Source organism: Spinacia oleracea, chromosome 3 (assembly GCF_020520425.1).
Source record: "Spinacia oleracea cultivar Varoflay chromosome 3, BTI_SOV_V1, whole genome shotgun sequence".
NCBI classification, from domain to species: Eukaryota; Viridiplantae; Streptophyta; class Magnoliopsida; order Caryophyllales; family Amaranthaceae; genus Spinacia; species Spinacia oleracea.
In genome coordinates, this window is record NC_079489.1 from 14917874 (window position 1) to 14934331 (window position 16458).

The 16458-nt window shown below is 34.7% G+C and overlaps 1 protein-coding gene and 1 long non-coding RNA gene across 9 annotated transcripts; one reads left to right on the forward strand and one right to left on the reverse strand.

Annotated features, from left to right (window-relative positions):
• Nucleotides 1–290: 290 nt before the first annotated feature.
• On the reverse strand, nt 291–10872 carry LOC110783849 (uncharacterized). 6 transcript variants are annotated; one of them, XR_008929992.1, is made up of 15 exons: nt 10781–10872; nt 10617–10687; nt 10459–10512; nt 8364–9143; nt 8194–8282; nt 5980–6037; nt 4362–4972; nt 3485–3663; nt 2984–3135; nt 2697–2832; nt 1894–2030; nt 1756–1795; nt 1539–1652; nt 1276–1409; nt 291–775 (listed from the first exon to the last, which is right to left on the reverse strand). It is a non-coding gene; the product is annotated as an uncharacterized lncRNA (long non-coding RNA). The 6 variants fall into 6 exon arrangements; XR_008929987.1 differs by lacking the exon at nt 5980–6037 and having other exon boundaries at nt 4362–4568; nt 4709–4972; nt 10781–10871; XR_008929989.1 differs by lacking the exon at nt 5980–6037 and having other exon boundaries at nt 8364–9125.
• A 1176-nt stretch (nt 10873–12048) lies between these two features.
• LOC110797449 (pentatricopeptide repeat-containing protein At3g48810) lies at nt 12049–15296 on the forward strand. 3 transcript variants are annotated; one of them, XM_022002564.2, is made up of 3 exons: nt 12049–14534; nt 14630–14778; nt 14890–15296. In XM_022002564.2, exon 1 carries the CDS (start codon nt 12283–12285, stop codon nt 14272–14274), a length of 1992 nt encoding a protein of 663 aa, XP_021858256.2. In that variant the 5' UTR covers nt 12049–12282; the 3' UTR covers nt 14275–14534; nt 14630–14778; nt 14890–15296. The 3 variants fall into 3 exon arrangements, with proteins under 3 accessions (XP_021858256.2, XP_021858257.2, XP_021858255.2); XM_022002565.2 differs by having other exon boundaries at nt 14630–14700; XM_022002563.2 differs by having other exon boundaries at nt 14630–15296.
• Nucleotides 15297–16458: the final 1162 nt, after the last annotated feature.

Genomic DNA, 16458 nt, shown 5'->3' on the forward strand with positions numbered 1-16458 from the left:
GCAGCAAATGAATAGGATTGATTTGCGGCGTTAAAAAACGCCTCAAATTAATCATTCATTTGCGGCGTCAGGTAGAAAAAACGCCTCAAATGAATAATATTGTAAAGCGGCGTTTTCTACCTAAACGCCTCAAACATTGTAAAATTGCGTGAGTTTAAACGCCGCGAATAATGTGTAATTTTTTTTATAAATAATTTTATTTTTTTATATTCTACAATCCCAAAAAATATAGAACCTGTACTCACGCCATATTTATACAATGTCCAAAAATATCATCAACCACCAATAACTTCCAAGAAACTTTGATTTTCACATATAAATCAACCATCATATGTTTACAAAAACAAACCACCTAAATAGTGATAGGACAGGTTAACTGCCGTGCCAAACATTCAATAAGCTACCTTATATAGCAGACATTTGATATTTTCCACGCGAAACCGAAAACATTTGACAACTTATATAGCAGACACACATAATCCCAATATCTTCAGACAAGAATATAAATCAGGTTCAACCTTTCAAGCAAACCTAAACCGTTGGCCTGATTCATCAGATGACGATATATCCTTTTCCTTTTCCTTTTCCTTTGCCTTCCTCCTTTTGAGTCGGGAGAAGTGCTGCATTATGTCTGCACATTCTTCTTCTAGTACCCCTCTTCGAATGTTCATCTTGGAGTGGAAAGGGTGTACAGGAGCAGCTGGCATCTCTGTCACTTCTGAAGGTTGATTTTATTATCTCATGAGGTCAGCCACTCAGGAACATGACACAGTGCCTGTTAATCCAAGGAGCGTGTGAAAATGCTTGTTATTGCATATAGATTTCGTATTTCTTAAAGTAGCATAGTACATAGTAGATGACAAGTAACATGGGGGAGGGGAGAGAATGAGGGGAGGTAGACAGGAAACGGACTGGAAAAGGACACTAACTAAACACAGGTAGAAGAAGGAAGGCAACTCGGAAAGATGTTTGCCTGAAAGCCATAACTAAAAAAATACAAGAGGGCCAACAACTTGAAATCAGTTAGTCACAATACCATATAAAGTTACAATGGGATGCATCCAATCAGATGTATGTTGTGTGTTTAACAGATATAATTCAAGGTTATACACCAGTAACATTTCTTACGGCTGATAAATATATTTTGTAATTTTTTTAATGTACGCCTGACAAATTAAAGGTCACCATAATAATGAGTTTCAAAAAATTAATCTAAGTGAATGTCTTGTTCAGAGAGAAAAAATGCTCTAAAATATAGCATGAAGTCATCCATACCTTATCCAGCTGCCATCAGCTCCAAGAAGCTTATTAGGAGCACCCCAGGGTACTGATTCTTACTTGAAGGATGGCTTCAGCAAACATGGGACATGGCTCCAGTATAATATCAAAGTCTTGCTGAATCTGGCAAACTAGAAAATAAAGCCACATTGAACATTTGAACTACGAAATAAGTATGTATTTAAATCTATCAAGTTCATGAAGTAAAGCCCCCCTTAAAGTTTGAAAATAGAATTTTAATCATGGATCAGGTATCAGACCTCAGCTATCACAGTAACAATGCATTGAGGTAGTCCTTTAAGAGCTACAGATTCTGCCGTAGACATTGTTGTAGCCATCTCTTCACATGATGCAGTATTCTGCCGAACAGTGACCTGTAAATTGTAAGGAAATTTGAATCCTGCTTTCCACTTATCATTGTAATAGTATGAAAAATACTTTCAACATATATAGAGAATGTGCAGTCAGGGACTTTACCTGTTGAACTGTTTGCAATGTCAAGACCTTCTAGCTCTATCTGTTAACACAACAGCAAGATCATGCATGATTCAAGTTTCATGTATTGGAAGCTACAAAAAGGAGATATCAAGTTCGTAAATTAAAAGCTTTACTGACCTGCCAGTAACCACTATCAGTTACTGAGACATAAGTATGATCCCCTAGATGGTGTTTCAGGTCAATGGCGTCGAAAATAATTCACCTCCAACTTCTGTATTCTGTGGATCCTTATTAATCCACGGAGAGAATATTTCCTAAAACAAGGGTAGAACACACACTGAGTGATGCAGCATTAGTGTTGGAGTATATGCAACAATTCAACATGCCACATCAGCCCACAAGCCTGCAATTCCTAATCAAGCTAAGCAATCAAGGCAGAGCATGCACAACAGTTATGCAACAACTTCAATCAGAACCAGCCCGCTAAGTCAAAAGGCAAAGGGAGCTTTTCTATTAAAGTCCAAAACAGAAGTTACCAAAAAACAAAGCAACCAATCTGATTGCATCAAGGTCAAACACTTAAAATTATAGCAGTGTATACTAAAAGGAATCAGATCACCGTACCCATTGATATACTAGCTTCAGTCTGTACTCTATAGGATAATTAGGATCATCTCAAAAAGCTGACACCCTCGATATTATGTGACCAGTAACTCATCCAAGAATGGTGCAGAATTCTGCACTAGTCATAGCAACAAATGGATATGTGCCACAGATTTGACAATTGATAAGGGTTTATTTCACTTATAACAATATAGGATCTATTCGATCAAACGACAACTATATTTACTACAGAATTACTCAACTATGATACTAGCAAATAGCAAGCACATATAGACAAAACGACTATAACAGTCAAAATATGACCGTAATTCAAATAGACAAAACGACAAGGAGGACGAAGGAGGAGTGACACATACTAATTTTTCAAGTACACGTAGCCTTTAGTGAGACGACACGGTGGATACGAGTCTGAAGAGTTTTGTGATTCGCGGTCGAGATGAGTCGATCTGTAGCCTTTAGTGAGACGACGACGGTGGAGATCAGTCCCAAAATCTATTAAAGAGGAGATACTCGGTGGTGAAATAAGAATGAAAGAAGAAGGTAGAAGGGAGAATGGAGAAGGGAGAAGGATACAAGCACTCAAAAGAAAGGCAAGATCGAAGAAGACAACTGAAGGATAGGAAAGGAAAGGCAAGGGTTTTACCTTATTAGTTTGGCGGCGGCAAGATCCGAAGTACTGAGTGGCAAGTTGAAGCTACCAAGTAAGGCAGTGATAGCATCACACAATCATACATATGCATTCCATGAAACAAGGCAACAAAGTTACATGGTGTATCTATTTTCCTGATCCATAACCTGCAGTTTTGAGGACAATATTGCTTAAGCCAAACTTATAATGACAATTCAAAGTCGGTCAATTATAATATCTAAAGGGTCAGCTACAATTAAGTTAAGTTCAGTACTTCAGTTCAGTGTCAAAACCACAACCCTCCCTCTACAATAGGCATCTGTTACATTCATAGGGGAAAATTCAAGATAATTTTGTAGGATTTTTACGAATCTGTAGGATAAAATTTTAGGTTCTTGTGACGCAAAAGAAAATATATTCATCTTATGCTATACTGGAAATCAAGAAGAAATATATTTGGCCAACTACTTCTTTTCTTGAAGAAATCACGAAGAAATATCTTGAATTTTACATTACCTCTTCATAGAATGTCATTGCAGTCAGACGATACCCTGCCAAGAGTAAGTATTCCTTCACAGCACAGTTAAGATCTTGTCTTTTGTTATCCTTCACAGATCCTAAGTTTGACAGCGTGGTGTCGTTCTTCTGTCTTCTTATATCAAGAGATGGGTCAAAAGAAACACTTCCATTTGTACCTGCAGAAAATGGTACAAAGCTCCGTAAATACTGGAAAGCATGAAAAAGAAAAAGGGACTCAATAGGATATCACATAGCTTCCCAGTTCTAATGCCAATACCCAAAGCGAGTTGCTACCAATTTGATAATCTGAAGTCTCCACCTCATCAAAACTGCAGTTTTAGACAGCTTTGGCATGGACTACCAGCATGCAAAACCAGAGCCTTGATCAGGTTACTTCAAGTGGTGTCTACCTTATAATAGTGATTTTGATATGAAAGCAATGCAGGCACTTATAACAACACTTGCAAATGTATTAAAGTCATGCTAGAGTTCCAAAAGCAGAATAAATTTATAAGCAAAGTAACTGAACCAAAACAGAACAAAAGCAAACAGAACAGACAAAACCAAAACATAACCAAATTTATATGACAGGTTGTTTATATGCTTAACTGAAATTCACGAAATAGAACTGAACTATACAAAATTGGACTATACAAACAGAACACACATCAACCATTATGCATAACACCTAACTGCATACCAGCATATACATACCAACACACAAATCAACACCATAAAACAGCAGCATCCCCGTGTAACATATCACAAACTGGTACGACATGTAAACCCCACATTTGAAACATCAACAATCAAGTTTATCAACTAAAATTAAAAAGACGAAGATGAAATATGAAAATTTTAAAGTAGCCCTTACAATAGGTTTTGTCTGGATTTGCAGTTCACTTTCGTTAGGTGGAAGAGCAAGCTGTTGTTCTTCTTTCAGCTCAGGCAAGAACTCATTTGGGTGGGATAGGTCATATCCCTTCACTTTCTTTTGTCGTCTTATTGCACTCTTTCTCTTATGGCAAAGAAATAATCAAATCCCAAGTGACCAAATGTGACAGTAATAAGTAAAAAAAACCTTGTAAAAAAGAAGTCGAAATATTCAGTTGCAAGTTTGTGTATAAGAAATTAACGGAACGAGAAGTTAACTTCGCAAGCTTTCCCATAAAATGTGGAAAATATATCAGCAAAAGAAAATAAGGTTACAAAATAACTAACCTCTCAGGTAAAGGGCTCAAGCCATATATTATTAGAGGTGTTTGTTCTAGTGCTTCCTCAAGTGGATACAACCAGAAACAAGATAATTTCAAATTTCCATGTGAAATGAAACTGTTCTACACTGTCCTGGAGGAATGTTGCATTTTATCTCATTCAATGTAATCATAACAGCCTACAGCCTGCTGGGGGTGTAGAGAAACAAAAAAAAAAGAGGGAATCATTGTTTATACAAACATCAGCCTGCTGAACATTATCATCAAAGCCCTGCAAAACAGAAATTAAAGTGAACAAATAGCTCATAAGTGAACAAATGAAATTTGGAAAGACACCATATGATATAAGCTCCACCAAATTAAAGTTGCTTAGAACAGATTCATACTAAGGTCAATCAAACATGCTAGTTGGTAGCAGAAAGCAACAGAGATCGGACTCAGAGTTCCATTTCAATTAAAGGATATGAGAATGTTACAAGCTCTCAACTTGTAGACATTATCAGGTTACATCAACACTCAACTGAGACTTGTCTTGCAATTAAGACTACAACAACCAAACCAAAGCCTTACTCCTAGAATAGATAACCGAGAATCTATCTCCCATCTTTTCCCACTAACATATCAGTTTTACTCAATGCTGAAAATCTTACCGCTAACAAATCACCTTAGGGGAACAAATTTACCAGCGAAACAGTAAGTAATTAGTTATCACTCAATACATAATTCAAGCAGGGATTTCCAAACAAACCTAGAAAAATGCTGCACTCTTCTGGCCTACTCTTCAATTCATACCTCCAAGGCCTCAGCCCCTTCAATATATATATATATATATATATATATATATATATATATATATATATATATATATATATATATATATATATATATATATATATATATATATATATATATATATATATATATATATATATATATATATATATATATATATAATTTACACCCTCAATACTCAAAATAAAGAAGAATCAAGTATTAAAATAAGTGAGTGAATGCAATTTGGAATAAATTCGAGAAATTCGATTACTTCTGAAACAGGAATTTCATCGAACAGCTCATCAATTGAAATTCGATTACTTTTTCTACAATTGCTTCTCAATTCAACAATATTCACATCCATAATTCAAGACATTGGTTGGTTGTGATTACGGAATTTTGAGTTTTTGATTGTGAAATTAGGGATTTGAAATTGACAATTCAACAATTAAAGTAAAACTCACAAAATTAAGTAGAATTTCAGCAAGAAAAAATATGTCTTACTGTAATAAAACTTGTGTTTTTCTCAAATTTGTGAACTTCTTTCTTCGAAGCACCTCATCTAAACATCAAATTTGCAAAATAAATTAGACATACGACATTAGCTTACCTCAAATTCAAAGCAATTTTAAGGTTCTTCTAAGACAAAATTTGAATTTGATAATTAGGGTTTACATTTTCGGTGGAGAGAGGAGAGGAGAGGAGAGAGCAAGAGAGATTCGATAACTCATACACAATTCATGTTAATTGAGAGACTGAAACGAGGGGAATAGAGTAATTGAACCAAAAAAAACGGCAAGGATGAGGAGGAGTCAGTGGAAGCATAATTTACCTTAAGTAAGAACGGCAGTGGTGGAGATGAGGTCGAAGGACAGACAGTGACGGTGGAGATGAATATGAGCTTCACTTTCTCGGTGAATTCGGTGGTGGAGATGAGGCGAAGGACAGACGGCGATGCTGGAGATGAGGTTGAAGGAAGAACAATGTGGTTTTGTGAAAGGACGAGAAGCAAAAGAAAGAAGCTAAACGCGGGTGAATAAGAGAAGTATGGGGACAACACTTTGCGACGTTAAACGTGATGACGCCGCAAACTAAAATGGTTTGAGGCGTCATAATTCAAGATAACGCTGCAAAGCAAGTTTTTTTCACCTAATTCATCTATTTTGTCATTTAGTTAGAGGCGTTCTAAAATTAACGCCGCTAAGTCATGGCAGCAAATCAATATTTTTCTACTAGTGACATTTTCTTATTTTATTTCCTTAGATAAGTAAGGATATAATTTTTAGAGAAGACTATCCTAACTTTTGTGTATCTTTCCTTTTGAAAAATAAAATAAAACGATAGTGAAAATCGTATCATATTTAAATTTATACGTAATATATATTTTTAATACTCGTATAATTTTAGTCGTGCACGAGTATGCGGGTGAGAGAGAGACAACGAGAGATGCTCCCGTGTGGCTGGGCACGAGAGTGCAGCAACGAAGAGGAGGAGGAGCAAGGAGTGCTCGTGGGCGCTGGGCACAAGACAGCGACGAGGGCAACACTCGGCTGGGGTTGTGCGGACGAGAGCAAAGAGAGAGAGAGAGGGAGAGTCGGGTGTGAGGGGGAGAGAGAGAGAGAGAGAGAGAGAGAGAGAGAAAATTAATGAGGGTTTAATGAAGTGGGGATAAATTGAATTCAAGTGGAGTATTTATAGGCTTCCCCCAATCCCTAATGGGCTAGGCTTAGGAAATTAGATATTGGGCTTGCTTTGATGATCGAGTTTGAATTAGGAATTGCAATTAGAATTTTTAGTTAGGCTCAACTGTTAAAACGAGTTGGGTTTAGAATTAATTCAAATCGAAACCCAATAAATTCCCCGTTTAAAATAATAAATTTGTTTCATAATTAATTAAAATAATAAATATTCTAATTAATTAAAAATACATTTAAATAATATTTGAATGCGATTTAAATTCTAAAAATCATAAAAATGTTTTATAAATATAATACAATATATTTATTAATACAGGCAAAATTGAGGTATTCCACCTACAGTGCGGAAATTCATTGTTATTTAAAGTATCGTAGGTGTATTCAACGAACTTTCTAACTAAAAAACACCAAGGTTCGAGGATTCGACTATTACTCCAATCTTTTAGTTGTGTTAAAAAGGATTCACTCTTCTATATGACAGGGGATTCTTATAGTTGTTTACAAAGGTGATCCTGCAAGAATATCCAATAATTGACCATTAAGGGATCAAGTGATCAACTATGGAAGTCTGTCAATTATACTTAAGAATTAATAATCACCAGCTGTCTTTCTTTCCTCGTTTCCAGTCATCTTGATCAGCAGATTATTGATTATAATTATGTTCATTTAAAAATCATAATGTGAAAAATTACTGGTTGGTTTTTTTTATTAATGCAACTACTCAGTTTGATTAAACTAATGTTCGACTATAATTTCTTCAATTCCTCCTGAATCACAAATAACAATTATGAATGATAACCTAAAGGACAACAAATACGAATGAAACTTTTCACAATTTCTTCAATTCCTTCCTAATCACAAATAACAAGTACATATAATAACATACAAAAACTTGGAGACGTAGAAATGAATCATGAAAAACCATTAAATTCAAGCAGTATGCGAAAATCAAATTAAAAAGGCAATGAACATTAAGGAAATTGAAAACCTAGAAACTAATTGGACAATTAGGAACGTTTACCTTCAATTTTAAGCTCAATTATTGTAGATTCAAGTGATTAATTGAGTATTGCAGTATTTTCCGCATGAAGAACATCGATCAAATCAAAGCTGAAAATCACTATATACCATTAGGAATCACTAATCAACTGCAAAACCTATTTACATAAATCAACAAAGAATTAAACTTACCAATTGTAGCAGAGGAGATGACGCGTAATTATGGCAGTGTGGAGATGGTGGCGGTGCAGTGGTTGTAGCAGGTGAGGAGTGGTAGCGGTGAGGAGAGAGAATCACGAAGGAGAGCAGAGAATAAGGAGTTCATGAGACTATGAGACTGAAGCACGAGGAGAGAGAAACGAGAGAAAGGGTTCTTTTTTTTTGGAAATATTTACAATTTTGCCATTACTAAACGCGGTAGGTAAACGTTTGCGAGCTGTTAGATCTGATCACATCGAACGCACAAGATTGCTTCTCATTCTTCTCATTTTAAGCTCCCTTCTCATTTGTGTGTGTGTGTGTGTGTGAACGAATCGGTGAATACAATTATGCACCCCGGTTGCACCGAATCTCGTTTTCAAGGCAGTGGTTTGCTTACCATGGCACAACGATGTAATAGCCCGCTCAAAACACCTGCTTAAAAATTGGAATAATAGTCTAACGCGGAAGCCCGGGAGGATCAGACGAGCTATTACTTGGATTTGACCCTAAGCGAGGGCTTAGGGGTGGGAATAAATGCAAATTTAAAGTGTTGTTGGAAAATTTAAATACAACTTAACAGATATAAACTAATATTATACAAATAAGTCCAAAAGTAAGTCAAGGATCTTCCAAAACACTACCAAGCCGGAAATAGATACTACCACAAATACAAGTCATGTTACACATATTAGTAGCAAAAGTTATCTACACTTCATTCACCCAACATTAGTGTTTTATGACATCAGTAATCACCTGCATAATCACAGCCAACTGCCCCACCGGGACAGATTCAAGGAAAAAAAAAAAAATCACGGATCAACATAAGCTGAGTACACAAGGTTTTAATAAAACAATAATAGGTGTCTGAACATAAGATTGAATTTACATCTTAAGACAATAACTCTCAATATAAACATAAACACTTTTATTTAGCTTTATTTGGGGAAAGTGAACACGATTAGAGAGGGGTTACCACAACCGACTGTCTCTAAACGGTGGGGGTCGTCACCCTCCTATTACTATGTGCTTGCAAGACTTTAGGACGCGTCCTAAGGGTACCACGCCCTAATATAAATGAGCACCACGCTCAATACAAATGTTGTTCGTCACTAATGTATGTGAGCACCACGCAACACATACATAGCTACTTTCCCCCAAAATGATTATGTAAACAAAGTATATATATATATATATATATATATATATATATAGTAAGATCGAAAACGGGAACACACCTAAGGTATCACAATATTTAAAATGGGAAAAATAAAACAATTAATTAGTGTATATGAAAAGAACTTGCACTCTCTTTCCAACGAATATTTATTATTCTCCCTTTTTCTTTTTCTTTTTTTGAAGTCCCATAGGTAAGATATAGTCTCATATTTATATTTTTTTTCTTTCTTTCAAAAATAGACTAGAGAATTTCAAGTAAAAGATAAAATAAAATAAAATTAAACCATCCTCCTTGGTGTTCATATAGTTAAGAATTCAAAAGTAGATAAGTAAATATTTATTTTAAAACCTTAGGTCAAATTACTTTTATTTTGTCTAGTAAATAGAATAAAACCTGGTTGGTTTCATTTCCAAACATGGAAATCAGTAGCTTAATTAATAATCAATTTTCAAAAGTTAATTTTGGAAGACAAAATAAAATGTATGAGCAGAAACATTTTTGAGACATAACTTCTTCATATTAAATCCAAATCGTGAATTTCTTAAGCCTATCCTCAAGAAAATTTCAATCTGAACAACTTTTGTGAAATAGCATTTTGGCTAAAAACGCTCAGAAATTAAGTAAATTGCGATTTAAAATAACTGGTCCAGCAAGTTACGGGATTGGAATTAGAACCAAAAAAAACGAATTAAAACATTTAACAATCTACCCAACAATCAACAACTCCATCAATCTCATTACAACATCATAACTCATTCCATAAATTCAAATCACCAATAGATTGTTCAACAAACTTGAGAAAAACATAGTTTAAGTCATCAAATCACACATGCATGTAACAAAAAATTACTCATCTCATGATCTCACACCAATTAAAACATGAAAACATTAGTAGTAGCTCTTGTGTACCTTAATCCCTAGTTGACTTCAATAGATCTTCTCCTATACTTCAATTTGATGGCCCTATCATTACCCAAAAATGTTCAAGTTAATACCATTTCATTCCTTCAATAAAAATCCAATAAAAACCCAAAAAAAAAACCCAAAAAAAAAAAAATCTGACTTACCAATTGCTTAGATTCTTCACCAATTCGGGGCTGCTCTAGCACTTCTTTTCCGATTTTCTTGCTTCCTAACCCTAGTATAAATATCAGTGAGTATAAATATTAAATTGCATGTTAAATTGGGTGAAGGAAAATGGAAGAAAAATTAGAGAGAAGAGGAGGAGTACACTATTAGAGAATGGTGTTCTTCATTTTTTTTTTTGTTCCTTGAGGGTTTTACGGGAATGAGAGGAAGAGAGTAGTGGAATGGCCCTTGGTCATATGATTTTATTTTTGGGGTAGTTGGTGGGGTGACCAACTTAGTTAAATCCCAAGCTTGCCCCTTGGTCATATGATTACTTAATCCAAAGCTATTTACATAATTCTCCAATCCAAAAATCATATTTTTTTTTTATTGACTTAAATTGATGATAACTCTATTTCCTAGAATATATTTGTCCCCTTTCATAAAACTCCTAAATTACCCATTCTAAACATAAAAGAACAAAATATAATTAAGAAAATAATATACTTATATCTATATAATCTCAAATGATTAACCCCAATTTTTTTAATGATCATCCTCTAATGAGTCCCCACTAAACTTGTGTTTATAGAAGAGAAGTAAAAATAAATAAATAAATAAACAAACTAAATAAATTAGGTGCAATATTAACATGTATTATGTACTAAGCTCATTTAGATTAATTAAATCAGGCTGAAAGTAAGATTTCGGGGTGGCTATTACAAACGATTTCCTAAACTCGTTCGTATTCATATTCTAGTATCTTTTCTTGAAAACCCAATATTTACAACAGGCGGAACCAAGGGGCCGGGGGCTGGCAGAGGCCATGACCCTCGTTTGATTACAGTTAAAAAATAGTTTTAAAAGTAATGAAAAGTAATACTCCGTATTACTTAAGTTTTTGAATATTATGTGCGATATAATTAATTTTGAGATAAGGAATACTCCGTAGTACTTAACTATTTGAAATATTATGTGCAATGAAATGTATAATTAATTTTGAGATAAATAAGTCTTACACGATTGCCCCCCCCCCCCCCCCCCCTCCTAAAGTAAAATGTCTCGTACACCCACTAACAATAAATACTGTATAACGGAGTAAAAGTTAACTTCAAATACTAAAAAGTTATCAATATACTAAAAAGTTATCAATTTTTTTGTGGTAAATTTTTTATTTTAATAAATTTTATTTCTTCAGAATCACTAATAATGTATAAAATTAATCATTTAACCCTTTAAAATATTTACCTATCAACTTTTTTATATAATATAAAAGTTAGGTTAAAGTTCCAAAAATTAGATAAGCGTTACAAAAACAAATTAGACAAAATAAAGTTATTTTGATGTACAATAAATTTAGTGTACATGTAACACCTTTTGGTTACATTTTTTTTAAAACCAATTTGGCTAATTGAATAGAACTTGTTTTCTCCTCAGTCCTCACCCTTTGAGGAAACAAAACAACCAGTGAGTGAAGTGATCAATTTGTTTTTTTTTTATTCCTACCCCTTCTCTCCTCCTCCAGTTTCCAGCAATTGAAAACCCAACATTGTCGACTTCCATCAATTTGAGGTAACAATCTTTCACTTTTCTTCTTACCAATTTCTGGGCACCTGTAAATTTCTGTTTAATTGTTTTTCCGAATTCAATTATTTGATTAGAACCATGTATTTGAAAGATGGGTGTTCATTATTATTGAAAGTTCAAAAACCCTCAATCCCATTTCTTCTCAATAAAAGAAACCCAATTCCTGATCTTAAACCTTACCTTGAAACCAACAAAAACAATCTAGATGAACATGTAGTAGTGAAGAATTTGAGAAAAGAATCGGATATTAGCTCAGCTTTGAGCTATTTTAAGCATATTTCAAATTCAAATTCTTTCAGACACACCCCTGTAACTTACAGAATCATGGTTCAAAAACTTGGGAAACATGGGGATTTAGACGGGGTTCAGTATTTGATGCAACAGATGAAATTAGAGGGTGTTAATTGCTCAGAGGAATTGTTTGTTGATTTGATTAATTATTATAAAGTCATGGGTTTAGCTGAGCAGGCTTTGAAAATGTTTTATAGGATTCGGGATTTCGATTGTAAGCCAACGGTTAAGATTTATAATCATGTGTTGGATGCTTTGCTTGCTGAGAATAGGTTTAGGATGATTAATCCCCTGTATAGCAATATGAAGAAAGATGGGGTTGAGCCCAATGTGTTTACTTATAATGTGCTTTTGAAAGCATTGTGTAAAAATGGCCGAGTAGATGGTGCGCGTAAATTGCTTAAGGAAATGTCTAATAAGGGTTGTGCCCCGGATGACGTGAGCTATACAACGATTGTATCCTCCCTTTGTAAGAATGGGAAGGTCAGGGAAGCTAAGGAGCTTGCTGACTCTTTTGCACCGGTTGTACCGGTATATAATGCTTTGATTAGTGGATATTGTAGAGATTGCAACTTTGTGGAGGTATTTTCTTTGTTGAATGAAATGGTGGAAAAAGGTGTTGATGCTAATGATATTTCGTATACAATAGTAATTAACGCTCTATCTGATGCTGGGATGGTCGAGTTGTCGATGGCTGTTTTAGGGAAGATGTTTTTAAGAGGATGTGAACCAAACATTTATACATTTTCTTCGTTAATTAAGGGCTTTTTCTCTAGAGGGAGACTTCATGAAGGTTGTGATGTGTGGAACAGAATGGTAAGTAAGGGAGTTGTGCCAAATACTGTTGCTTATAACATTTTAATACATGGTTTATGCTCAAATAGTTCCATGGTAGAAGCTGTATCTCTTCTCCAAGAAATGGAGAAAAGGCGGCGCTTACCAAATGTAACAACCTATAGTACCCTTATAGATGGTTTTGCAAAGTTGAAGGATTTGATTGGTGCATCTGAAATATGGAATCGGATGATAAGAAATGGATGTCAACCCAATGTTGTCGCATATACATGCATGGTGGATGCCCTTTGTAGAGTTGAAATGTTTGATCAGGCTCAAGATCTTATTGAGAGTATGATGCAGGAAAAGTGCACTCCTAATACTTTTACATTTAACACATTTATAAAAGGACTATGCCATGGTGGACGAGTTGATTGGGCTATGAAGGCTTTTAATTCAATGGGAAGATATGGTTGCTTACCTGACACAACTACGTTTAATGAGATTTTGGATGGCCTTTTCAAATCAAATTGCTTCGAAGAGGCTTTTGGGATATTTAGGGAGATGGAAAAAGTGGAGATCAAGTGGAATCTAACAACGTGCAATACGACTATGTATGGATTTTGTCAACTGGGGAGGTTTAAGGAGGCAATGCTGGTGTTAGGCAGAATGTTGAGAAAAGGAACGGAACCTGATATTATTACTTTCAACACTTTGATTGATGCTTACTGTCAGCATGGAGACATCAAAAGAGCCATTCAACTAATGGATGGAATGAAGAAGACAGGAGAGTGGCGTCCAGACTTTGTTTCTTATACTAGTCTTATACGTGGCTTTTGTAAACGGAATGATACAGATAATACAACCAAGTTTCTTCAAAGGATGATGGATGAAGGATTTGTTCCAAATATTACCACATGGGATATTTTAGTTCGAACATCATTCAGCAAATCTGGATGTTTCTACCAAGAATTGATAAATGAACTGGATATGGTCACAGGATAATAACTCAGAAGTCTTGTGTTCTTTGTCCTTCTGTGATAAGGTATATTGGGGTTTAGTATTATGACAATGGAGTAACCTTTTCTAGCAACATATTCCTTTTAGGGAATTTATAACATATTATGACAGGGTGTTTAATTATTGTGTATATGGAAACTGCCTTCCTTAATATGCTGTGAATATGTTGCCATCCGAACCCAATCCTGGGGACTGTTGTCGGCTCTGTATTCGATGTTTACAGATGGAATGAAACGGAATAGAAGGTAGGCTATTTTTCTAATGAATCTAATCTTTCTCTTTATTGTTACTATGAGAAAGGGGATCTAAACAAATGTTTGATTTTCTTTTGTCCTTTCAGAAAAGTCAAGTGAAGAGAAGAAGCAGCTATCAACAAAAATTTAACTGAAGAGTGACAGTTTAACCCTACCGGTATGACTTATCATCCGAGAAGCACCAAATTCTTGACAATCTTGCTACATATTTGAGCTATAGTTTGTGTTTCATGAGGTCAGATGACTGAACTTGTTTACTAAAAGTGATGGCCATGTCGAAGATACTGTTGATAATATGTAGAAAAATGATAACTCTAGTTGTTTATTAAAAGTGACGTCTGTGCAGAAAGATAATGGCTGTGTTGAAGATGCTTGGTTATGCAAATCTGAAATGATGATTTGTTGAAGATACTGTTGGTAAGGTGAACTCGGCTGAGAACAAGGACAACAAATAACAGATTCTGATGTCTAGTGTAGCCGATGATTGTAGAAGCTAAAGCATAATCTTTAGGCGAAGGAAGAAATTAGGAAAGGCATTTCACGCAGTGCTTCCTCTTGCTAATCATGTTCGGAACACAACAATTAGTTTTGTTTCTGTTAATTCTGGCTTTGAGAGCAACTGCTCCTAATATGGTACTAATATAAAAGGTTTTTTTTTGGCTTGAGCTTCGCAATTGTACCATAAACCTTCTTCATTGTTATGTACTATACTTATTGTGAGTACTCTCTTAATTAAGTTTGGCGTTGACTTGACTGCTTTAGTCAACTGGTATCCTTCCATATGGCTGATATCGGAAGAGGGACTGAGGGAGTATGTTTTCCAAACTGGTAAACTTTACAGGTTTAGAACTTCAAATATTTCACCCAACGTATTGGCCACTTTTAGAATTCATTTGTATCCTTAGGGCCCGTTAGGTATCACCGTTCGTTTTCAGTTTTTGGTTTTTTGGCTTTGTAAGTCATATGATTTAGATTGAATTATCAACTAAAAAATAGTCATATCCATTGTAATCATGTTAATTTTGAAAACTGACAACAAAAAATCGGAAAGTGTTATGAAAGTAGAGAGAAAGGGAGAGAGAGGAAGAGAAAAAACGGGCGGTTATAATCTTATTCCATCAATATAATATGTACATATACATGTATTATATAGGATAAGGATGCTAGGGGTATAATGGGCATCCACAATACAATACATTTATAACACTCCCCCTTGGATGTCCATTATCTAAAATAATACAATGACCCTGTAATATACATGAAATGATGCCTCATTAAAAACCTTACTAAGAAAACCCTGTGGGATAAAAACTTAGTGAAGGAAAAGAGTACAACACTCATCATAATACGCTTGGGATGTTGCCTCGTTAAAAACCTTACCAGGAAAACCCAATGGGACAAAACCATGGTTAAGGGAAAAAAAGTGCAACGCGTATTTTCTCCCCCTGATGAATACATCACTTGAGATCTTCAAGTTCAATGAATATAATATTGTTGATAACTTTTCAAATGTATCAACATGTAGCTCCTTGAAATTTGATTCTCCACCATTGGACTTGAATTTTCAAATCTTCACTTGTATGCACTAGGTGAGTATTTATATCACCAAACTTTTGAAAATAATACCTGAAATAAATATATATTCTTGCATATAATATTACAAAATGTATCCTTTCATATTGGACATATGTAAACCTTCTTCTGGAGGTCATAAGTATTAGTAATCATTAATGTTGATCAAAATTTCTCTAGTCATACTTTCATGACAATAAATGATAAATAATATGTCAATGTCCAACTTAGGGTATATAACTAAAAATGTAATTTATGGTTCTTCTGGACCATAAAATAAAACTCAATGCCAAGGACATTACATATTCTTATCTTATATTATGAATCAACTCGTATGTGTACA